Source organism: Pan troglodytes, chromosome 8, assembly GCF_028858775.2.
Source record: "Pan troglodytes isolate AG18354 chromosome 8, NHGRI_mPanTro3-v2.0_pri, whole genome shotgun sequence".
In the NCBI taxonomy this organism is placed as follows: Eukaryota; Metazoa; Chordata; class Mammalia; order Primates; family Hominidae; genus Pan; species Pan troglodytes.
In genome coordinates, this window is record NC_072406.2 from 109,731,837 (window position 1) to 109,756,304 (window position 24,468).

Here is a 24,468-nt window from a genome sequence, read left to right on the forward strand (position 1 = left end):
CCTCGGCCTCCCAAAGTGCTGGGATTATAGGCGTGAGCCACTGCACCCAGTCAGCATCCTTTTTGATTAAAGTGCTAAGTGTTTAGGGCCAGGCAGCACTTTGGGAGGCGGAGGCAGGAGGATCACATGAGGTCAAGAGTTTGAGACCAGCCTGATCAACACGGCGAAACCCCATGTCTACTAAAAATACAAAAATTAGCCGGGCGTGGTGGCACACACCTGTAATCCCAGCTACTCAGGAGGCTGAGGCACAAGAATCGCTTGAACGTGGGAGGCGGAGGTTGCAGTGGGCCGAGATCATGTCATGGCACTCCAGCCTGTGCCACAAGAGCAAAACTCCATCTCAACAACAACAACAAAAAAGGATGCTTTCTCCAAAATATTTAACCTTTTTCAGTGGTAATATTTGACTAGTGGCAGAAAAATGGAGATACATTGTAAAAAAATTACTCCTTAAAAAGAAAGTGTAAGGTTAAAAAGAGAGGTAAATAGATACTTGTTTAGGGCAGAGGCTAAAGGAGAGAAAATAAAAGATCTCAATCTTCAACCCAAAACCAGGCTCTGAATGGCACTACAGCTTGGGGCTTAGTGCCTGGGGTCCTCTCACAGGCAACTTCCAGAGGAGCAAGGCTCAGAGGAGAATCAAGTTTAGGACTTGGGGGAAAAGTTAGGGCTAGGCAGGCAGGGTAGTGCACTGGGTAAGAGCTCAGCCTCTGGGCTTAAACAGGTCTGGGTTTAAGTTCTGGGATCTGCCCCTTAGTGTCTATGGGACCTTGGAGAAACTGCTTAACTTCCCTGAGCCTCATCTGTAATACAGGGATAATAATAGTACCTTCCTCCAACAAGGACGTGCATGTAAAAGGGTTAGCGTGGGGGTCAATGTTCCACCACTCTCCTGTTGCAGAAAAAGGGAAACTCCGGCAGGAGTGGACCTGCCAGAGGTAACCCAGCAGGTGTGGCCATAACTAGTCTCAGGACTTAAGTACTCTGATGCTCAGGGTGAGAGAGGTCCAGTAAAGGGAGTTGGAATCAGAAAGGCTCGGTTACAAATCTCACCTAGCTGTGCCACCTACTAGTTGGGACAGCCTGAGATTGTCTGATTTAAATAAGAAAAAAAAGTTCATACGTCCTCCTCTGTAGAGGCTGAGAAAATTAGATGACTTGATAAAGTGTGCAGGGTCAGTTCCAAGGGCTAACCCGATTAACTTTTACAAACAGCAAATGGGTTGATATTCATGAAGACGCAGGGCCAGAAAGTCAGGAAAACTAGGTATAGGCAGTTCTGGTGATTTCTTTATTCTTTATAAACACCTTTTTCTACAGTACAATTCAGAGAATAAATAGAGGCACACGGCTATAACTTCCACCACAATCTGCTGTTGAAGAGACATTCAATGTGAGGCTAGGGAGCTAGAGGTGGGGGACGTATTTGGGTACCAGGGTAACGGGAGGCCTACGTAATAAACTTCAGAGATCCCATCAGTAAGGTCTGATTGCGGCCTGACGGTCAAGGCTCATGATAGAAGAGCTACAGTGAGCCAAATGCTCCTTTAGTTCCCCACAGTCCTAGAGTAGGTCCAATTCTACCAAAACCCCAGGGGTTTGGGTGAGTCTGATTTATTGGTCCACTGGGAAGAAACTGTGTCAGCCCAAGCCATCCGTATGAATTCAGTTCACTCCATGGTAGTGCCTGAAGTGGCCTAAATATTCTACCCTTTTCCCTGGAGTTAGTCACAAATACAAGTAATAAGATTACTGTTTACATGAGTTTTTTTCTTGATTGTCCCAAAAAGGGATCCTGTTCCCCATCTAAGGAAGGAGAGAGGCACACATGGGGATTATCTGCTCTAAGTTGATGAAAGAAGACAGCCTGTCTTCTAAAGGGAGGAGGAAATAGCACTCTTACCGAATCCTTCACGGGGACATAGGCAGGAATCAATACCAGTCTGATCAGACCAAGTGGAAGCCTGCAGCCATGATTCCAACCAGCATGAGGAGTAACATATGGAAAAGCTCTGCCAGCCAGGCACAGTGGCTCACACCTGCAATCCTAGCACTTTGGCAGGCCCAGGCAGGAGGATCACTTGAGCCCAGGATTTTGAGACGAGCCTGAGCAACATAGCAAGACCCTGGCTCAATTTTTTATAATAATAAAATTAAAGGCTGAGCGTGGTGGCTCACGCCTGTAATCCCAGCACTTTGGGAGACCAAGGCGGGTGGATCACGAGGTCAGGAGTTTGAGACCAGCCTGGCCAATATGGTGAAACCCCGTCTCTACTAAAAAAAATACAAAAATTAGCTGGGTGTGGTGGCGCGCTCCTGTAGTCCCAGCTACTCAGGAAGCTGAGGCAGGGGAATTGCTTGAACCTGGGAGGCAGAAGTTGCAGTGAGCTGAGATCATGCCACTGCACTCTAGCCTGGGCGAGAGTAAAACTCCATCTCAAAAATAAAAAATAAAATAATAATAATAAAAAAATTAAAAAAGAAAAGCTCTGGCCTTGACTTTCACAGGGCTGCTGTACTGAGCCACCCCTATCTTTTCCCTATTTCTCCAGAGTGGCACAGAGCACTGGCCCTAAGCTGGGGCTAGGATCACCTGTCCCCAAAGCAGCAGAACGAAGGTTCTGTATCACTTGGCAGAAAATGAAGCAGAAGGGTCACAGCAGGCTACACTGGGTAACCTGAGGTCTTAGGAACAGAGTATCAACCAGTGAGAAGAGGTGGCTCCTCTGTCCTCCAGCACATAAGGGTTAGGGAAAGACAGAACCACCAATGACTGCTGCAGGGTCTGCTGGCCAGCATCCTCAGCACTTTTCTGTGGTCCAGTTCTGGAATGGCAGGTGACAGGGCACATACAAGGCCTCTGCTCCACTGTCATTGTCAACTCATCTCAGCTCTGATTCATTTGTTCACCTCGAATCAACAACAGGGGCACTGGCTTTACCCAATACTTATCAGCTGGTGCCCACTGCGCTGTCAGGCAGTGAGATTTCTGGCTGACTTGGAGGCGCTCTGGGCCCGCTGAACAATGGCAGAACACTTCTCACGCCGCAGCAGCTTGTTGTTCTCAAAGAGACCTTCATTGCGGGGGATTCCATGAGAACCATCGGGGAAAGTCAGCAGGCCTTTGAGGAGGGCAGAGAAAATATGGGAGTGACAATGGCATTAATGTCTCAAAGATGAGACATATCTTTGGCCTTGATATGTCCAGGCCAAAGAAGAGAAAAACTCCCAGCTCTACTCAGGAGTACTCTATTGATGAGTTCAATGGATAGGTGTCAGGGACGGCCACTGTGGATTGCTGGACACCCGCAGGATTAAAACTAAACAGGTATATTTCCACCCATATTATGCCCACCTAAGTCAGCCATCCTGCTGGGCTGCAACTTACCAAAACCATCTACTCTGCCATTTTTAAATTCCCCCTCAAAGGTCATGTTGTCATATCGAATGAAGACTCCGACGCCATTAAACTTGCCCTGGGCAAACTCCCCCTCATACCTGCAGAAACACCAAGAAGTTAGCCTTCAGTGGAAAGTTAGCTGTCCAGATGAACGGAGTCGAGCAGCTGCTGATCTCTGTTATTTAATGATGCTAAGGAGCAAGCCGATTCTACCAGTCACATAGCTCCACCTACCCCACCTATTCCCAAGGAGCAGAGAGTATATATGACATGAAGCCCTGATCTCAAGGAAAGAAGATAGGATGTGAATGGGAGTGGGGTGGAAAGTCACTCACTTGGTTGACATTTCAAATTTTAGGTCCACTTAAAAAATAGCTAATAAAAGAACTATTTATTCCTCATGTGTGTTCTGCAGGGAGTGAGACAAGGTCAGGATTGACCAGATATTTACCAGAGTCCCATTTTTATGTCAGACCCTCCCTTATTTAAGGCTAAGAAAGGAATGACCTCATACCCACCTTGAACCATCTGAGAAGGTCAATACCCCAAAGCCATTAAAGAGCCCATTCTCAAAATGACCCAGGTAGGTGCCACCATCTGCAAACATCAGTTGACCAAAACCATGCCTGCGGCCTGAACAAAGAGAAGGATAGGTGTCAGGTTGGAAGGAGGCAGCTTCAGGGTCCCTTCTTACTCTTGTAGCATCCCTTACCTGCCATCACCCTACCCACAAAGAAAACAAGAGAAGCAGTGACATTAGCAGGGCAGAGGATTATTAGCCAGAGTCAGGCACTGGGAAAACCTGGCTCCTGGGGCCTTCCCATCTTATCACTACAGATTAAAGCAGGTCTACCCAAGTATGAATAAGAGAGCACTTAAAAATAACAACAGCTGACCAGGCGCGGTAGCTTACACCTGTAATCCCAGCATTTTGGGAGGCTGAGGGTGGATCACGAGGTCAAGAGATCGAGACCAGCCTGGCCAACATGGTGAAACCCCATCTCTACTAAAAATACAAAAATTAGCTGGGTGTAGTGGCGCCTGCCTGTGGTCCCAGCTACTCGGGAGGCTGAGGCAGGAGAATCACTTGAACCCGGGAGGCAGAGGTTTCAGTGAGCTGAGATCGCGCCACTGCACTCCAGCCTGTCGACAGAGTGAGACTCTGTCTCAAAAAACAAACAAACAAAAAAACAACTGGCTGGGCGCAGTGACTCATGCCTGTAATCCCAGCACTTTGGGAGGCCAAGGAGGTGGGCGGATCACCTGAGGTCCAGAGTTCAAGATCAGCCTGGCTAACATGGTGAAACCCCGTTTCTACTAAAACTACAAAAAATTAGCCGGGCATGGTGGTGGCGCGCTCCTGTAACCCAGCTACTCAGGAGGCTGAGGCAGGAGAATCGCTTGAACCTGGGAGGTGGAGGTTGCAGTGGGCTGAGATCATGCCATTGCACTCCAGCTTGGGCAACAAGAGCAAAACCCCATCTCAAAATAAATAAATAAATAAATAAATAAATAAATAAATAACAATAGCTAACGTGTATTTATAGTGCCTTTACTATGTGCCAGCCTCTCTTTTTTTTTTTTTTTTTTTGAGACAGAGTCTCACTCTGTCGCCCAGGCTGGAGCACAGTGGTGTGATCTTGGCTCACTGTAACCTCCGCCTCCTGGTTTTAAGTGATTCTCCTGCCTCAGCCTCCCCAGTAGCTGGGATTACAAAGTGTTGGGATTACAGGCATGAGCCACTGTGCCTGCCCTAAATTCTTGAGCCTTGAGAGAAATTGTACAGGTGTGATGTGACCTTGGCTCCTTCAATCCCAAGCCTTTCTTCCTGGCTTTCAAATACCTGGTGTCCCCTTTAATGTGGACTGTTAGAGGAGAGACTTTCTGAGGCTCTGCTGGGTGGGCTGTATCCACCACAAGAACTCCCTTGAATTCTGTTTGAAAGGCATGATTACTCCTGCAACATCTTGCTCTGTTTTCTGGTCAGTTCAGAGAGTAAGCACAGCCCTGTTGCTATAATGAAGCTGAAACCAGTGCTGCTAATCAGGCTGTTAGATTTGCCCAGTAGCTTTAAGGTGCTAAAGGGATACTGGTTGTTTTTTTTTTTTTTTTTCCTCAGAGAGGCAATGTAGTTAGATTTTGAGGACACCGAGTCAGGCTGCCTGCTGTGTTTGCCTTCTTGTTCTACCACTTAGAGTTCTGTGATCTTGAGTAAGTTACTTAGCTTCTCCTTGCCTCAATTTCCCCATCTGTTAAGTGGGAATAATAATAGTATATGCCTACCTCATAAGGTTGTCATGAGGATTAAATAAGATGATAAATACAAAATGCTTAGAAGAGAGGCTGGCATGGGCCGGGCATGGTGGCTGATGCCTGTAATCCCAGCACTTTGGGAGGCCGAGGTGGGCAGATCACCTGAGGTCAGGAGTTCGAGACCAGCCTGGCCAACATGGTGAAACCCCGTCTCTACTAAAAATACAAAAATTAGCCAGATGTGGTGGCAGGCGCCTGTAATCCCAGCTACTTGGGAGGCTGAGGCACGAGAATCGCTTGAACCCAGGGGGCAGAGGTTGCAGTGAGCTGAGATTGCACCACTGCACTCCAGCCTAGGCAACATAGTGAGCGAGACCTCATCTCAAAAAACAAAACAAAACAAAACAAAAACAGAAGCAAAAAAAAGAAAGATATAACTCATTCCTGGAGGTTGAATTAACAATAGCATTTTCAAATTCCTTTATTTAATCCTAAAATGGAATAAAGGAATGGCAGGCACTATATGGAATTAAATCCTGGAGTTGAAAATGAAGATCCATAAAGTTGGCTATATATCCTGATGTATTTGTCCTCCAGCAAATGAAGTGTTCATCATGGATACTCCCCAGGGGTCCTTCTCACCCTCCTTCCACTCGCCACGATATTCCTCCCCACTGGAGTAGGTGAAGGAACCTTTTGTCAGGGTCATGGTGACAGATTACAGGATAAAAGGATGAAACTGTAGGAAATAAGCAAAGGAGAACCAGTGTCATGGAATGGCGGGAGGAAAGGACTGCAAGGCAATTTTATAGATACATTCTAAAGGCCACCAGCCTGGTAAGTGTACACTGCCTTAGGTGCATTTAACCAAAATACCCCTATCTCCAACCACCACCAGCACCATCATCTCCACCTCTGCCCAAGTGCTCTTATCCTCCTGCTTATCTTAAAAGTTTTCAGCCAGTTCCTATTTTCTATGACCTGGGATGGAAATCTACAAATATTAATCTACAAATATTTATTTGATACCTACTATGTGCTCAGTTGATGTATAAAATACAGTATCTTCCCTTGACGAGTTTATAATCTAGTTAATAAGACTAACAATTTAAACACTGAATTATGCCAGAGATAATGTGATTAAGTGCCAACTTGGATGGCAGAGATTAACAAAGACATGAGATGGCCAGAATTTAAAAGAAGCAGACAAGCAGTGGAGAAGGCAAAGAGCAATTCCAGAATCAGAAAACAAAGGGAACAGGCCAGGGGCAGTGGCTCACGCCTGTAATCCCAATACTTTGGGAGGCCAAGGTGGGTGGGATGACCTGAGGTCAGTTGTTTGAGACCAGCCTGGCCAACATGGTGAGACCCCGTCTCTACTAAAAATACAAAAATTAGCTGGGCGTGGTGGCAGGAACCTGTAATCCTAGCTACTTGGGAGGCTGAGGCGGGAGAATCACTTAAACCCGGGAGGCGGAGGTTGTAGTGAGCTGAGATCACACCACTGTTACTCCAGCCTGGGTGACGGAGCAAGACTCTGTCTCAAAAAAAAAAAAAAAAAGAAAAGAAAATATGGGGAACCAACACTCAAAGGGCAAGGAACACTCTAAGGGCAATGTGAACACGAGATGTTCCATGGCAAAATAAGAAGCCTGGTCTCATTACAGTTGAGGGTTTATTTGGGGAGTATTAGGAAATAAGCCTGTGTAGGTACATGTAGCCACAATCTTAAATTTGAAGAGAGGCCTGGTGCAGTGACTCACACCTGTAATCCCAGCACTTTGGGAGGCCGAGGTGGGAGGATCACTTGAGCCCAGGAGTTCAAGACCAGCCTGGGCAACATAGCAAGACCTCATGTCAAAAATGTAAAATTAAAAAACAAAAAATAGGCTGGGCGTGGTAGCTCATGCCTGTAATCCCAGAACTTTGTGAGGCCGAGGTGGGTGGATCACGAGGTCAGGAGCTCGAGACCAGCTTGGCCAACATGGTAAAACCCCATCTCTACTAAAAATACAAAAATTAGCTGGGTGTGGTGGCGGGCACCTGTAATCCCAGCTACTCAGGAGGCTGAGGCAGGAGAATTGCTTGAACCCAGGAGGCAGAGGTTGCAGTGAGCTGAGATCACACCACTGCACTCCAGCCTGGGTGACAGAGCAAGACTCTGTCTCGAGAAATAAATAAATAAATAAATAAATCTGAAAAGAATCTCATGGATTTAGCCCAACCTCTCATTTTATAGGAGAAATAGAAGCCCAGAGAGGTAATAAAGTTTGTTGACAGCCTCCCCTGACTATGCTAGTCCTTTTTTCCTGTACAGCACAGCCTCTGCTTTTAGCTCAGGCTAACTTAAAGAGACCTTTGAAAGCTGGGCATAAGAGTTTACAGCATATGAGGGAGGAAAAGAGGCGACCTCTGCGGGTTTGTGAACCAGGATGTAATATGAAGGCAGTGTGTAAGGAAAATGAATGTGGTAGCATGAAGTGGGATGAATTGGAGCAGCAAGTCCATAGTCAGAAAAGCTTGCAAGGAAGGGAAATATGATAATGCAGCAAATTGTAAAAATGGGCAGAGTTATTCTCCCTCCGTTCATGACCTTACAATGTGACAAGGCAGATCCTCCCATTAAGAGGCAGAGTTGGCCGGGTGCGGTGGCTCACGCCTGTAATCCCAGCACTCTGGGAGGCGGAGTGGGTGGATCACCTGAACCAGAATGGCCAGCATGGCGAAATCCTGTCTCTACTAAAGATACAAAACATTAGCAGGGCGTGGTGGCGGGTGCCTGTAATCCCAGCTACTCGGGAGACTGATGCAGAAGAACTGCTTGAACTCGGGAGGCAGAGGTTGCAGTAAGCCAAGATCGCACCACTGCATTCCAGCCTGGGCGACAGAGTGAGGCTCTGTCTAAAAAAAAAAAGAGGCAGAGTTTATTTATTCCTCCACCTGCTGGACCTGGGTTGGCTGTGTGACTTGTTCTAGATAATGGAATGTTCGCAAAGGTGATCTAGCAGAGGTCTGCAAAGCACCTGTGCACTGGGCTTGCCCTCTTGCTACACTTGGACCTGTTCTGCCCCCATGTAAATGAGCCCAATCTGGTCTACTGGATGGTGAGACCCTGTCCCAGCTGGCCACAGATGAACAAATTGCTCAGGCAAGACTAGAAGAACTGCCCTTCTGAGCCCGGCCCCAAACTAGCGACCACAGACTCACAGGATAAATAAATGGTTATTGTTTCAAGCCACTGTGTTTTCTGGTGGTGTGTTATTACCCAGAAAAAGCTAACTGATACGTTCAGGCATGAGTCTGGGAGATCACAGTATAATGGGAGCAGAAGGAACAACTGGGGGGATACATCATAGGAAAACAATCAGTAACATTTGGGGACTGGCTAGATATGGCTTCACATTGGTGGTGAAAGGATGTATTGAAGGATATCCTATAAGAAGGGAACTGCACGGTGGCTCAAACCTATAAGCCCAGCACTTTGGGAGGCTGAGGCTTGTGGACCACTTGAGCTCAGGAGTTTGAGACCAGCCTGGGCAACATGGTGAAACCCCATCTGTACCAAAATTACAAAAAATCCAAAAATTAGCCGGGTGTGGTGGCGCGTTCCTGTAGTCCCAGCTACTTGGGAGGCTGAGGTGGAAGGATCGCTTGAACCCAGGAGGCAGAGGTGCAGTGAGCCAAGATCACGCCACGACACTCCAGCCTGGGCGACAGAGGGAGACCCTGTCTCAAAAAAAAAAAAAAAAAAAAAAAGGAAGAAGAAGAAGAAGGGAATTAAGATACCCCCCAAAATCATTAAATATAAACAGAGGCAAATAGTACGTCATTTGATAGACTAAAAAATACAAGCCCTATTTCTTTATAAATTCCCTAGGTCTCTTCATTCATCCCTTCATCTTTCATTTATTTATTTATTTATTTATTTATTTATTTATTTACTTTTTAGAGACAGGGTCTTGCTCTGTCACCCAGGCTAGAGCGCAGTGGCACGATCATAGCTCACTGTAACCTCAAACTCCTGGATTCAAGGCATCCCGTCACCTCAGTCTCCTGAGTAGCTGGGACTACAGGTGCACACTACCACATCTAGCTACCTCCTCATCTTTTCCAGATCTAAGCAATACAATGTTTTCTCCAGTAATTTTGACAATGCAGATTCCTAGGCCCAAACTCAGACTTACTGAATCAGATTCTGTAGTCAGAGCCTGGGAACCTGCAGTTTTAATAAGCACATCATTAGATCCTTACTTCAAAGCTTGTGGCCTACTGCTACAATAAATGGAAATACTGTGTGTGAAAAGTTCTCTGAACTATAAATCACTATTGAAAAGTCCTCTATCAAACAAGCATGGTGGCTCATGCCTGTAATTCCAGCACTTTGGGAGGCTGAGCAGGGACAATTGCTTGAGCCCAGGAGTCTGAGGCTGCAGTAAGTCATGACAGTGCCACTACAGCCTGGGTGACAGAGCGAGACCCTGTCCCCCCACCCAAAAAAAAGTCCCCTCTGATTAATAAGTAACCTAGAGTCTGACCCTCAGGCATCTGACTGAGTTCCAACAGGACAAGGACACGTTCTCCTCAGAGTACTGGGGCCAGACCTGGTGGAGAAACAGGAAAGAATTCTTTTTTCTTTTAGAGACAGGGTCTCATTATGTTACCCAGGCTGGACTTGAATGCCTAGGTTCAAGAGATCCTCCAATCCCCTCTTAGCTTTCTGAGTAGCTGGAACTACAGGTGCATGCCACTGCTCTCAGCTCAAAACAAGACGGGATTCTTTTTTTTTTTTTTTTTTTTTTTTTTGAGACGGAGTCTCACTCTGTCGCCCAGGCTGGAGTGCAGTGGCATGATCTCGGCTCATTGCAAGCTCTGCCTCCCGGGTTCATCCCATTCTCCTGCCTCAGCCTCCCGAGTAGCTGGGACTACAGGCGCCCACCACCACGCCCCACTAACTTTTTGTATGTTTTAGTAGAGATGGAGTTTCACCATGTTAGCCAGGATGGTCTCAATCTCCTGACCTCGTGATCCGCCCGCCTTGGCCTCCCAAAGTGCTGGGATTACAGGCATGAGCCACCGTGCCTGGCCGCAAGATGGGATTCTTAAATCTCAGGGGCCTGGCACCAACAGCTAGCTTCCTTTTCCTTCAAGTCCCAGGGAAGCCAAAACCTCATCCAGTCAAGAGGGAGTTCCAAAGAGTGGGTTCCATAGTTTCATAGCACAAAAGGGGTCTGGTATATTTTATGCAAAAGTGATGCTTTAAATGTTCAACTAAAACAACCCATATGTTAAATTTGCTTTCTCCACATTGTCATGGTGGACAGTGCTAGATTATTTATATTTCAATTCAGGTGGCACAACCCTCTCTAATAATCAATTGCACTAACCCCAGAGAAGCTGTCTGAAATACCTTTATAACAGAAGCTAACATTTACTGACCTCTTACTGTGTTCCATCAGTGTTGTTTATTTGTTTTGTTTTAAGAGATGGGGTCTCACTCAGTTACCCAGCCTGGAATGCAGTAGTGTGATTGTGATTATAGCTCACTGCAGTCTCAAACTTCTGGGCTAAAGTGATCCTCTCGCTTCATTCTCTCCAATAGCTGGGACTAGAGGTGTGTGCCAACACACCCAGCTACTTTTCAAATTTTTTGTTGAGATGGGTATCGCTATGGTGCCTAGACTGGTCCCGAACTCCTGGCCTCAAGTGATTCTTCCTCATCAGCTTCCCAAGTAGCTGGGATTACTGGTGTGAGCATCAGTGTTTTTTGTTTTGTTTTGTTTTTGAGACGGAGTTTCACTGTTATTCTTCCCCAGGCTGGAGTGCAATGGCGCGATCTTTGCTCACTCCAACCTCTGCCTCAGCCTCCCAAGTAGCTGGGATTACAAGCATGCGCCACCATGCCTGGCTAATTTTGTATTTTCAGTAGAGATGGGGTTTCACCATGTTGGTCAGGTGACCTCAGGTGATCCTGACCTCAGGTGATCCACCTGCTGCGGCCTCCCAAAGTGCTAAGAATACAGGCATGAGCCACCGCACCCGGCATGAGCATCAGTGTTTTTAAAATATATTATCTAATTTCATCTCACAACAACTTTTTGGGGTGGGTATTATTATTATTTCCACTTTAGGGATGAGGAAACTAAGGTGCAGAGAGGATAAATAAATTAACTAAGGTCATACATTAACATGTGGAAACTAACACGTGAAAGTTAGAATCAGAGCTCTGACAGCTGGCCTTGCTGGCACAAGTTCTTACAGTAACTTGCTAACTTATACCATTCTATCCTATCTGGCCTCTCAGGATAATATGGTGGTGTTGTAGAGTCTGAGCACAGGAGGACTTCAGTTCAAATCTGAGTTCACTGTATAATTATGGGCAAGGTATTTAAGTATCTCTAAATCTCAGTCTCCTCATCTGTAAAGTGGAGATAATATATGTATTTCACATAGTTGGCAGGTGGATTAAATTAAATATCTGAGAGTCAGTGGGTGACAGAAAAGAAAAATAAAAGAAAGAAAATGACACACACGTAAGTACCTAGAACACTGCCAGGGCCCGTCCACTAAATGTTAGTTTCTTTCCTCTTTCAAAGTTTTACACTTAAACTCACACATATACTTACTGTAACGAAAACTTCTCTAGGTCTTTCCTCAGTAAAAACTGCTACCAATGTAATTCAAACAACACTTTGAAAAAGAAAATCGCAGCAATTTTGACTAAAGAGCCGAATACTAAGTAGAGGAAAAACAAACTATAGTTGCCACCCATCCACTCTTCATCAACATCCTACAGGATATTTTTATTTTGGCCTCATGTCATAACGATTTTTTGTTTTTTAAGGAGACAGTGTGTCGCTCTGTTGCCCATGCTGGTGTGCAATCGCTTGATCATAACTCACTGCAACCCTGAACTTGTGGGCTCAAGCAACCCTCCTGCCCCAGCCTCCCAAGTAGCTAGGACTATAGGCACACACCACCATGCCCAACTAACTTTTTTGTAGAGACCGTGTCCCACTATGTTGCCCAGGCTAATCTCAAACTCCTAGCCTCAAGCAATCTCTGGCCTTGGCCTCTGAAAGTGCTAGGATTATAAGCATGAGCCACCACACCCAGCGTCATGACTTTTTTTTTTTTTTTTTTTTTTTTTTTTTTAAGAGAACAAGCGGGCTGGGCACAGTGGCTCACGCCTGTAATCCCAGCACTTTGGGAGGCTAAGATGGGTGGATCACCTGAGGTCAGGAGTTCGAGACCAGCCTGGCCAACATGGTGAAGCCCTGTCTTTACTAAAAACACAAAAATTAGCCAGGCGTGGTGGCACATGCCTGTAGTCCCAGCTACTCAAGAGGCTGAGACAGGAGAATCACTTGAACGTGGGAGGTGGAGGTTGCAGTGAGCCAAGATCATGCCACTGGTCTCCAGCCTGGGTGACAGAGCGAGACTCTGACTCAAAAATAATAAATAATAATAATAATATGTTCTGATGCTTGTTCTCTCTTTTTTTTTTTTTGAAACGGAGTCTTGCTCTGTGGCCCAGACTGGAGTGCAGTGGCGCAATCTTGGCTCCCTGCAACCCCCACCTCCCGAGTTCAAGTAATTCTCCTGCCTCAGCCTCTCAAATAGCTGGGATTTCAGGTGACCATCACCATGGCTGGCTAATTTTTGTATTTTTCGTAGAGACAGGGCTTCACCATGTTGGTCAGGCTGGTCTCGAACTCCTGACCTCAGGTGAGCCACCCATCTCAGCCTTCCAAAGTGCTGGGATTACAGGCATGAGCCACTGTGCCCAGCTTTTTTTTTTTTTTTTTTTTTTTTTTTTTTAGACAGAGTTTCGTTCCTGTGGCCCAGGCTGGAGTGCAATGGTGCAATGGTGCAGTCTCAGCTCACTGTAACCTCTGCCTCCCAGGTTCAAGCGATTCTCTTGCCCCAGCCTCCCAAGTAGCTGGGATTACAGGCCCTTGCCACCACGCCCAGCTAATTTTTGTATTTTCAGTAGAGACAGGGTTTTACCATGTTGGCCAGGCTGGTCTTGAACTCCTGACCTCAGGTGATCCTCCCGCCTTGGCCTCCCAAAGTGCTGGGATTACAGGCGTGAGTCACTGTGCCCGGCCTGATTTTTTTTTGTTTGTTTGTTTAATGGAGACTGGTGCTGGTGACTTTGCTGAGTAGCTTCAGCAGAGGGACCTGAACACCTTTTTTTTTTTTTTTTTTTTTTTTTTTTTTGAGACACTCTCACTCTGTCACCCAGGTGGAAGTGCAGTGATTCGATCTTAGCTCACTGCAACCTTCGTCTCCTGGGTTCAAGCAATTCTCATGCTTCAGCCTCCTGAGTAGCTGGCATTACAGGTGTGTGCCACCACGCCTAGCTACTTTTTGTATTTTTAGCAGAGACAGGGTTTCACCATGTTGGCCAGGCTGGTCTTGAACTCCTGGCCTCATGTGATCTGCCCACCTCGGCCTCCCAAAGTGCTGGATTACAGGCGTGAGCTACCGCGCCCAGCCAGAACATAATGATTTTTGATACAGACACCAAAAGCCCAGAAATGGTCTAATGTGAAAACAGCTAGGCCTGACCAGAGCAGGGTTCAACGACATCTTCTACGCCCTGGCTCTGTCCCAGCCATGAGGACAGACGAGTTCTAAGAATCCCTGTGCTCTCACCCAAATAAGAGAAAAGATTCATTTCTCGCCTAAATGAAGGGCAACCTTGTGGAGACTCTTCTAGAGATGTTTGGGGGCCACTCCCATAGGACTTTCTCCCTTCCTCAGTTATCAGTCAAGCATTCCGTTTCCAGTATCTCTCACACAGAAGATATCCGAGGCAAGGACCATTATCTTCTTGTAGTAAACTCCCTCCAAACCTCTGGGAGCTATTTTCTGAGACGTGATGCTGGTACTTGCCATGTCATCTCTGTCCTATCAATGTCCCACAAGGTCAGCATCCAATTTCAGGCTCACAAGCCTCTTATCACCAGCCCAGCATCAGAGTGTGCTGGGGTAGAGGCCAACATGACTCCATTGCAAATATAACATTAATGAGAGCATGAGAAGTAGTTTTCCATCAGAATAGCAGAAGAAAACGCTTTCCAGTACAGACGGGCATTTTGATCAGGCAATCCTCAGCTCTTCCCAGAACTAAGTTACAGCACTAAAAGTCAGCTTATGGTTGAAGTTTCATTCCTTCAAAACACATCAGTTAGAATCTGAAGGGCTGTATCTTCCACTAAATCTTATAATTAAACAACCATTCCAAAACCTAAACACAAAATCACTATTTATACAAAAAGATTATAAGAGCATTTCCTTTAGATGTCTGGCAGCAGTTAACCAACTTGTTTTCACTCAAAATTTGGAAGGAGTTATTGCAGTGGGATTTGAGGAGTCATATTGACTACACAGGGACTCAGGGAAAGTACTGCCTTGTATTTATTTACTTTTTCTCAAGGCTACATGAAACTTCCAGAGAGTGGCATTCTACCTTGTTCCAGAAGGAACAGTATAAGATTGCTGAAAGAAGGGAACATTTCTCCAGTTTGAGGGTTATTTACGGACAAAGTACTAGTTTTCAAGTTGTACACCTAATCACTTTTTTTTCTTTCTTTTTTTTTTTTTTTGAGACACAGTCTCACTGTGTCACACAGGCTGGAGTCTAATGGCGTGATCTTGGCTCACTGCAACCTCCGCCTCCCAGGCTCAAGAGATTCTCCTGCCTCAGCCTCCTGAGTAGCTGGGATTACAGGCGTGCCAGCATGGCCAGCTAATTTTCATATTTTTAGTAGAGATGGGGTTTCACTATGTTGTCCAGGCTGGTCTCAAACTTCTGGCCTCATGTGATCTGCCTGCCTTGGACTCCCAAAGTGCTGGGATTATAGGCATGAGCCACCACATCCAGCCCCTAACCACTTTTTTAGTATGCTGTTAGCTCTTGGGGATTATACCCTAAATATTTTAAGGAAGCCAATGAAACTGAAAAGGTTACCTTCTTGTTACCAAATGTGGCGGACTGTATTTCCAAGATGTTTGCAACAGTATCTTCTGTCTTACATGTTTGTCTACAATTTGATCTGGCCATTGATCCATTAAAAGGTGAAATCTACCTCCCCTCCCTTGAATCTGAGTAGGCTTGTGACTGCTTGGACCAAAAGAACACAATGAAAATGATGGTGTGGGCCGGGCGTGGTGGCTCACACCTGTAATCCTAGCATTTTGGGAGGCCAAGGCGGACGGATCACCTGAGGTCGGAAGTTCAAGACCAGCTTGACCAACATGGAGAAACCCCATCTCTACTAAAAATACAAAATTAGCTGGGTGTGGTGGCCCATGCCTGTAATCCCAGCTACTTGGGAGGCTGAGGCAGGAGAATTGCTTAACCCAGGAGGCAGAGGTTGAAGTGAGCCAAGATCGCACCATTGCACTCCAGCCCTGGCAACAAGAGTGAAACTCTGTCTCAAAAGAAAATGGTGGTGTGTTCTGAGGTTAGATCATAAAAGGTGATGCAACTTCCATCTTGTCACTGATACACTCACACTTGGAGACCTGAGCCACCACATAAAAAGCCTGACTACCCAGAGGCTAACACTGAAAGCCAAGCCACACAGAAAAGCCATATATTGGTGTTCCAGTTGGCTGCCCTTACCTTTGAATCATCCTATCCCACGTACCAGGCATCAGTGAAGGAGCCTTCAGATGATTCCAGCCCTCAGCCATTGAGCCTGTATTCCATCCCATATCAGGGAGCAGAGAGAGGCCTCCCCATGGTGCCAGGTCCAAATTCCCTCACCCACAGAATCCATGAGCATCATATGGGTGTTTTTTTGTTTGTTTGTTTTGTTTTTTGAGACAGAGTCTCGCTTTGTCACCCTGGGTGGAGTACAGTGGTGTGATCTCGGCTCACTGCAAGCTCCGCCTCCCAGGTTCAAGCAATTCTCCTGCCTTCGCTTCCCGAGTAGCTGGGACTACAGGTGCTCGCCACCACGCCCAGCTAATTTTTTTTTTTTTTTTTTGAGACGGAGTCTCGCTGTCTCCCAGGCTGGAGTTCAGTGGCACGATCTCGGCTTACTGCAAGCTCCGCCTCCCAGGTTCTCGCCATTCTCCTGCCTCAGCCTCTCCAGTAGCTGGGACTACAGGCGCCCGCCACCATGCCCGGCTAATTTTTTTTTGTATTTTTAGTGGAGACGGGGTTTCACCATGTTAGCCAGGATGGTCTCGATCTCCTGACCTTGTGATCCGCCTGCCTCAGCCTCCCGAAGTGCTGGGATTACAGGCATGAGCCACTGCGCCCGGCCCCGGCTAATTTTTTGTATTTTTAGTAGAGATGAGGTTTCACTGTGTTAGCCAGGATGGTCTTGATCTCCTGATCTCATGATCCGCCCGCCTCAACCTCCCAAAGTGCTGGGATTACAGGCGTGAGCCACCGCACCCGGCCACAATATGGGTGTTTTAAGCTGCTAAATTCTGGGGTACTTTGTTATACAGCAATAATAACTGGAATACCACGTTTCAACCTAACCCTCCCACCATCCTCTCCCATTGGTTTTCAACAGTACATACTACAAACTTCCATTCCATTTTGACTTAGGCACATATAGCAAATTCCCTTCAGCAAATGCTTGCCAAAATGATGTCCATTGCCAAGACCACAGTCAGAATTGCTAATGAAAGGGAATGTGTGTAGAATCCATGAGTCTCAGGCCATGGTTGAATACATTTGGCTAGAAACTGTCACATGTGCCCAAATAGGTGATATTGTCACTATTTGGGACAGTGTCTGGATTTTATGACTTTTATAATTAACCATGCTAATGAATAGCTTTAAAGCTACTGACCTAAAAAGGAATTTCACCAGTAACCATGGTCATTGAGACAAACCTAGTTTAACAAAGTATAGTCAGTGCCGATGAAGACTGAAAGCCCAATACTTTTTTTTTTTTGAGGCAGTCTGGCTCTGTCATCCAAGCTGGAGTGCAGTGGCGTCATCTCAGCCACTGCAACCTCTGCCTCCTGGGCCCAAGCCATCCTCCCACCTTAGCCTCCTGAGTAGCTGGGACTACAGGAGCATGCCACGACACCCAGCTAATTTTTGCATTTTTTGGTAGTGACAGGGTTTTACCATGTTGCCCATGCTGGTCTTGAACTCCTGGGATCAAGTGATCTGCCTGCCTCAGCCTTCCAAAGTGCTAGGATTACAGGTGCGAGCCACCATGTCTGGCCCAATACTTTAATAAGGGATGCAAATCAGTATTTCTATCAGTTATCCAAATCATATTTTTAAAGAGAATATATGGCTCAGGGGTTTAGGCTACAGATACACCCATGGAATCCAGTCACAAACCAAGATGATTCACACTTCTAAACAGACACTCACCCTTTCTGCACTCCTGATAGATGGGTTGCAAAGGATCAGTCCAAACATTTACATAAAAGAAAATCACTATTCTGTCCCTGTAAACCAACACACTATTAGTCTGCACTATATACCATATTCCTGGTACCTTCATTTTCTTCTGTCCCAGACATTTCTTTTTTATTATTATTATTTTCTTATTTCCAAACAGAACTCTGAGACAATAACGAGAATTTTTGTTTCCGTTCTTTTTATCTTTTTCTAATTTTAAGAAATCAACGTATTAAACAACATTTTTGTATTCACAGTAAACTGTGTCCAATTTAAGAGGATTAAAAAAAAAAACTGACATAAAGAGGAAAAGGGCCGGGCATGATGGCTCACTCCTGTAATCCAAGCACGTTGGGAGGCTGAAGCAAAAGGATCGCTTGAGCCCAGGAGTTCAATACCAATCTGGGAAACGTAGTGAGACCTCATCTCTACAAAACAATACAAAAATTTGCTGGGTGTGGTGGTGCATGCCTGTAGTCCCAGCTACTCAGGAGGCTGAGGTAGGAGGATTGCTTGAGCCCACAATTTGAGGCTGCCAGGGTGAGCAGTGACTGCACCACACCTGTACTCCAGCCTGGGCAACAGAGCCAGACCTTGTCTCAAAAAAAAGAAAAGAAAAGCAAAACAAAACAAAAGGTTGGGGCGGTGGGGGAGATCCAGTTAGAGAATACTGGGTGGAGGCAGCCACCCTAACTACCCACATGTCCCCCCAGAACCACCCTTCCCAGGGTACAATAGTCTTGTCAAATTATTTCAGTAATAAAGAAAGCAGTTCATAAACTTTTAGAATCCTAAAGAGAAGAAAATGAAGGCTTTGATGAACAAAGATTAGCCTTGTTAGGAACCTAGAACAAAAAGTCAAATAATACTCCCTTTTTTTTTTTTTTTTGAGACGGAGTCTTGCTCTGTCCCCCATGCTGGAGTGCAGTGGCAGGATCTTGGCTCACTGCAACCGCCGCCTCCCAGGTTCAAGCAATTCTCCTGCCTCAGCCTCCTGGGTAGCTGGGATTACAGGCGCGTGCCATCATGCTTGGCTAATTTTTGTATTTTTAGTAGAGACGAGGTTTCATCATCTTGGCCAAGCTAGTTTTGAACTCCTGACCTTGTGATCCACCCGCCTCGGCCTCCCAAAGTGTTGGGATTACAGGCATGAGCCACCGCGCCCGGCCTAAATATTTTTTTTTAAGTGTTTTAAAAGGAGCTCGAAATAACTGTTTTTCATTATAAGTCTAACCTCCTCTTTCCTCATGTGAAAAGTAAAGAAATGTATCGTTGCTATATGAAGGGTTCGTTTAGGGAAGACTGTGGGATGGTTAGATTGAAGAAAGTGGGAAGAAAATACTGGCGCCAAAAAGATTTTTTTTTTTTTTTTATTTAAAGGCGATGATGACCTGGGGGTGATTGGGACTAGGGAGTAATACTGCCAGAATACTATCCTATTTCACGGGAAAGGGAATGCCAGGGCTGGACTCCGATATAGCAGTTATTCCTGCTGGTACCTAAGCAGTTCAGAGATGCTAGAATGCAGGGATACCACCCATCAACTAAATGAAGCATCCCATTCCCCAGGTTTCCATATGTGGGAGTTCTCTCCACCAGTGAGATAAAGGCGGGCCCAGGGAAAACAAAGCCCTAGACCACAACAAGGCAACACCTTCTCGCACCCCATTTTCACCTTCCAGGCGCGTTCCTTCCTGCTATCCGGGCCCGCTCTCCCGCCCGGCAGGGTCTAACGCTCACACAGGTCTGCCAATTCCCCTGATGCAACCCTCCACCCTCTGCTCGCTAACCCCAGTCCAGTCAGCTCTCCCGGGCCTCGACCCCCGCGGTGGAGACTAAAGGGTTCAGGTTTGGGTCCCCCACAGGCAACCGCCCTCAGGTCAGCGTATCCGAGGTGGAGCCGCGCCCCCGAGCCGGGTCATCTCGTGCTCCGTTCCTCAGTGCCCACCTGACCGATAACACTCTTTCCCGGCCCCCTCCCTCCTGCGCCTCCAGCCAACCTGGGGCCGGCCTTTCGGGATGACCGTCACGCCTGGACGCAGGGTTCCAGCGCCTCGGACTTTTCCTCTGATGGGCTCCCGGCTGCCACCTTGCTCTCCGCCACCTCCACCAGCGATTGCCCCACTTGACGCCGCCATCCTGGGCGACCGCACTGGGTACAATTCCCGCTGCCCATTGGCTGTTACCTAGGCAACCGGGAGCAACGCCACTCCGCATTGGCCCAGCCCGGCTCCACGCCATCTTTGTGCGGGGCCGAGTGTTTGCGAACCCGGGCTGACTATGTGAAAGAGGGGTGGTCCCACCTCTGCAACGCAGATAAAGACAGAGGATCCAGATCTGGCCTACCCAGAGGCCGTCTAGTTGAAATGGCAACCCCAAAGAAAACCAAACCTGCGCCCGAAGCAACAGTGACCATCAACGCGAGCGGCTCTGATCTTGCTCCAGTCCCCACTGCTGTCAAGGGCTCCGCCGCGGAGTTTAAGGCAGATCCTAAATCCAGCTTCAGAGAGGCAGCTTTGTAAATTGTAACGCGCTAGGCAGGATAGCCTCCAATAACTCTGTGCTAGACATTGTGATATCAAGACACTTTTGCATTCATTATGGGAATTTGTGCTGTCCTTGTCATTATCTAGATCCTTTTTGTTTAAAATATAGTACCTGGCCAGGCGCAGTGGCTCACATCTGTAATCCCAGCACTTCGGAAGGCCGCGGCTTGAGCTCAGGAGTTCGGGAGGCTTGAGCCCAAGAGTTCTAGATCAGCCTGGGCAACGCAGGGAGACTCCGTATCTACAGAAGAAAAAAATTACCCAGCCTAGTGGTGGGTGCCTGTAGTCACAGCTACTCAGGAGGCTGAGGTGGGAGGATCCCTTGAGCCCAGGAGGTTGAGGCTGCAATAAGCCATGATTCTGCCACTGTACCCCAGCCTGGGCGACCTAGCAAGACCCTGTCTCAAATAAATAAATTGCAAACCAAAAAGTATCTGAGACAGGTCTCAATCAATTTAGGAGTTTATTTTGCCAATGTTAAGGACATGCCCGTGACACAGCCTTAGAAGGTCCTAGGAATGTGTGTCCAAAATAGTCGGGACACCACTTGATTTTATACATTTTAGGGAGACATAAGACATCAATCAATACATGTAAAATATACATTGGCTTGGTCCCGAAAGTGGGGGTGGGGGTGGCAAGTTCCAGGATGTAGGTGGATTCAAAGATGTCCTGATTGACAATTGGTTGAAAGAGTTTAAAGACCTGGAACCCACAGAAGGGAATGTCTGGGTTAAGTTAAGGAATTGTTACTAAGATATGCACGCACGCACACACACACACACACACACACACACACACAAGGAATTGTGGAAATCAAGGTTTTTATTATGCAGAGAAGGCTACAGGTAGCAGGCTCCAGAGAGCATAGATTGTAAATGTTTCTTTATTTTTTGTTTTGTTTTGAGACAGGGTCTCCCTCTGTCACCCAGTCTGGACTGCAGTAGCTGGATCATGGCTTACTGCAGCCTTGACCTCCCAGGCTCAAGTTATCCTCCCACCTCAGCCTCCTAAGTAGCTGAGACTACTGGTTCATTCCACTATGCCTGGCTTATTTTTGTATTTTTTGTAGAGATGGTGTTTTGTCATGTTGCCCAGGCTGGTATTGAACTCCTGGGCTCAAGTGATCCTCCCATCTCTGCCTCCCAAAGTGCTAGGATTACACGTGTGAGCCACCAAGGCTGGCCAGTGTTTATTATCAGATTTAGAAAGGTATCAGACTCTTAGTTAGTTCTCCCCTGGATCAGGAAAAAGACCTGGAAAGGGAAGGGGATTTTCTACAGAATGTAGATTTTCACCACAAAAGACACCTTTGCCTGCTATCATGACAGATGGGGCCTGCTATCTGTCGATGTTGGTATCATTGCTACAAAGAGCCTGCTGTGTCAACCTTAAGATCTCTGCTTTAATGTTAAATGCTGGTCCTGAATTCCAAAAGCAGGAGAAAATAATGAGGCATGTCTGACTCCCACTTCTCATCATGGCCTCAAATAGTTTTTCAGGTTAATTTAGGAATGCCCTTGGCCCAGAAGAGGAGGCCATTCATTTGATTGGGGGGCTTATAATTTTATTTCTGGTTCACTAGATAAATAAATAAATAAATAAAATATAGTGCCAAGATTGGAGCAAATCTTCCCAAATACCACTCACATCAATCTGTGTATCCATATGTTTATTTCTTAAACAATGTGAGTACAGCATGATGCTAGGTTCTGTCAGGCTTGAAAAGCCATGATTGCTACTCTTATGGCCTTTATAATTAGCTGAGTGTGGTGACAAGTGCCTGTGGTCCCAGCACTCGGGAGGTTAAGGCAAGAGAACTGCTTGAGCCTGGTTAACAGAGACCCTGTCTCAAAACATAAATAAATAAATAAATAAAATGTAGTTTCTTGGCCAGGGGAATGACACACTACAAGCAGTATTTTATGAAAATTAATCTGACAGTGACACTCAGAGATGACCAGTGAGAGATTGGAAGCAAAGTAACAAACTCAGAAGTTATTGTAATAATGCAACTAACACATCCTGGAAGTTTCATGTAGCATCAGTGGAGATGAAAGAAAGAGGGTAAATATGAGACATATTTCATAGGGATATTTAATAAGAATCAACATAGTGTTAAGAGCATGGAAACAGTCTGCCTGAATTTGGATCCGGCTCTGCCATTTACCAGCTGAATGACCATGGGCACATTACCTTTACCTCCCTGGGTCTCGGTTTCCAACATCACAGGATACTATAAAGCTGGTTCCATGAGTCAATCCATGTAATGCATTTAAAACAATGTCTAGGCCGGGTATGGTGGCTCATGCCTGTAATCCCAGCACTTTGGGAGGCTGAGGTGGGTGGATCATGAGGTCAACAGATCGAGACCATCCTGGCCAACATGGTGAAACCCCGTCTCTACTGAAAAATACAAAAATTAGCCGGATGTGGTGGCCCGCGCCTGTAGTTCCAGCTACTCAGGAGGCTGAGGCAGGAGAATCGCTTGAACCCGGGAGGCGGAGGTTGCGGTGAGCTGAGATTGCGCAACTGCACTCCAGCCTGAGTGACAGAGCCGGCTAATTTTTGTATTTTCAGTAGAGACAGGGTTTCACCATGTTGACCAGGCTGGTCTCGAACTCCTGACCTCGTGATCCACCCGCTTCGGCCTCCCAAAGTGCTGGGATTACAGGCGTGAGCCACTGTGCCTGGCCAAAAAATTTTTTTAGATCAAATAAAAGACTCTGAGGGGTTTCTGTGGAGAAAAAACTCAGAATTCCAGGGAGAACTCTAAATCTGGGACCTTTCCTTTACCATAATTTGAAGCTTATGGGCTAAATGAGATGAATGATACCAAAAGATTATCTATGTGGCTACAGACCCTGGGCCACAAGAGCCAGGCATCAGTTGATTATTGAGGTCTACATAGGAAAAGGAAGTGCATGTATTATAACTGAAAGGGGCAATTTAACCTTCTGTACGACTTTTGTTTAGAATGGTTTGTTTGGCCAAAAATGTTTAAGACATTCCCATACATATAATTAAACAATAGTGCTTTCAATTTGGTATTTCTAGTTAGCAGTGGCAATAATTTGATTCAAGAAAGAATGATTATGAAATATTGGTGACTATGTGACTGGCCATGATTCGTGAAAGCCCATACCTCTAGTCTGCTGGTGACTTTAAGCATAAAAACAAAAACAACATCAACAGTAACATCAGCAGTGATTTTTTTTCAAAAAGCTACCATATGTTGAGTGCTCTTTATGTACAAAACACTATGCTAAGTGCTTTATTTTTATTTTTCCTATTAGAGAGTCATGCTTCATATGCTAAGTGCTTTACATAACATTATATTGATTCTTGATTCAGTAATCATGGGGATGATTATTCCCATTTTATAGATTAAGGAACTGAGGCTTAGAGAGGTTATACAACTTGTCTAAAACAACTGATCATCATGGAGACTGGATTCAAACTCAAATGTCTCTGATTTCCAAGCCCATGCTTCCAACCATTACATTTTACACTTTTTTTTTGAAACGGAGTCTGGCCCTGTTGCCTAGGCTGGAGTGCAATGGCACGATCTCAGCTCACTGCAACCTCCACCTCCCAGGTTCAAGTGACTCGCCTGCCCCAGCCTCTGGAGTAGCTGGGATTACAGGTGCCTGCCACCATGCCTGGCTAATTTTTTGTAGTAGGGACGAGGTTTCACCATGTTGGCCAGGCTGGTCTCGAACTCCTGACCTTGTGATCCACCCGCCTCGGTCTCCCCTAGGATTACAGGTGTGAGCCACCGAGCCTGGATGTACATTCTACACTTTTGAAGGTAGTGTTTCCATGCATTTTTTTTTGAGACGGATTCCTGTTCTGTCGCCCAGGCTGGAGTGCAG

At 46.2% G+C, this 24,468-nt stretch overlaps 1 protein-coding gene across 4 annotated transcripts; it reads right to left on the reverse strand.

Moving 5' to 3' along the window:
* Positions 1-1,275: 1,275 nt before the first annotated feature.
* On the reverse strand, positions 1,276-20,857 carry MORN4 (MORN repeat containing 4). Of its 4 annotated transcripts, none has more exons than XM_054660412.2 (5): positions 20,706-20,857; positions 6,299-6,395; positions 3,922-4,036; positions 3,392-3,501; positions 1,276-3,125 (listed from the first exon to the last, which is right to left on the reverse strand). In XM_054660412.2, the coding sequence occupies exons 2-5, from the start codon at positions 6,363-6,365 to the stop codon at positions 2,977-2,979; spliced, it is 441 nt and encodes a 146-aa protein (XP_054516387.1). In that variant the 5' UTR covers positions 6,366-6,395; positions 20,706-20,857; the 3' UTR covers positions 1,276-2,976. The 4 variants fall into 4 exon arrangements, with proteins under 4 accessions (XP_054516387.1, XP_016774529.1, XP_001164807.1 ...); XM_016919040.4 differs by lacking the exon at positions 20,706-20,857 and adding an exon at positions 20,439-20,498; XM_001164807.7 differs by lacking the exon at positions 20,706-20,857 and adding an exon at positions 20,048-20,213.
* Between the last annotated feature and the right edge of the window lie 3,611 nt (positions 20,858-24,468).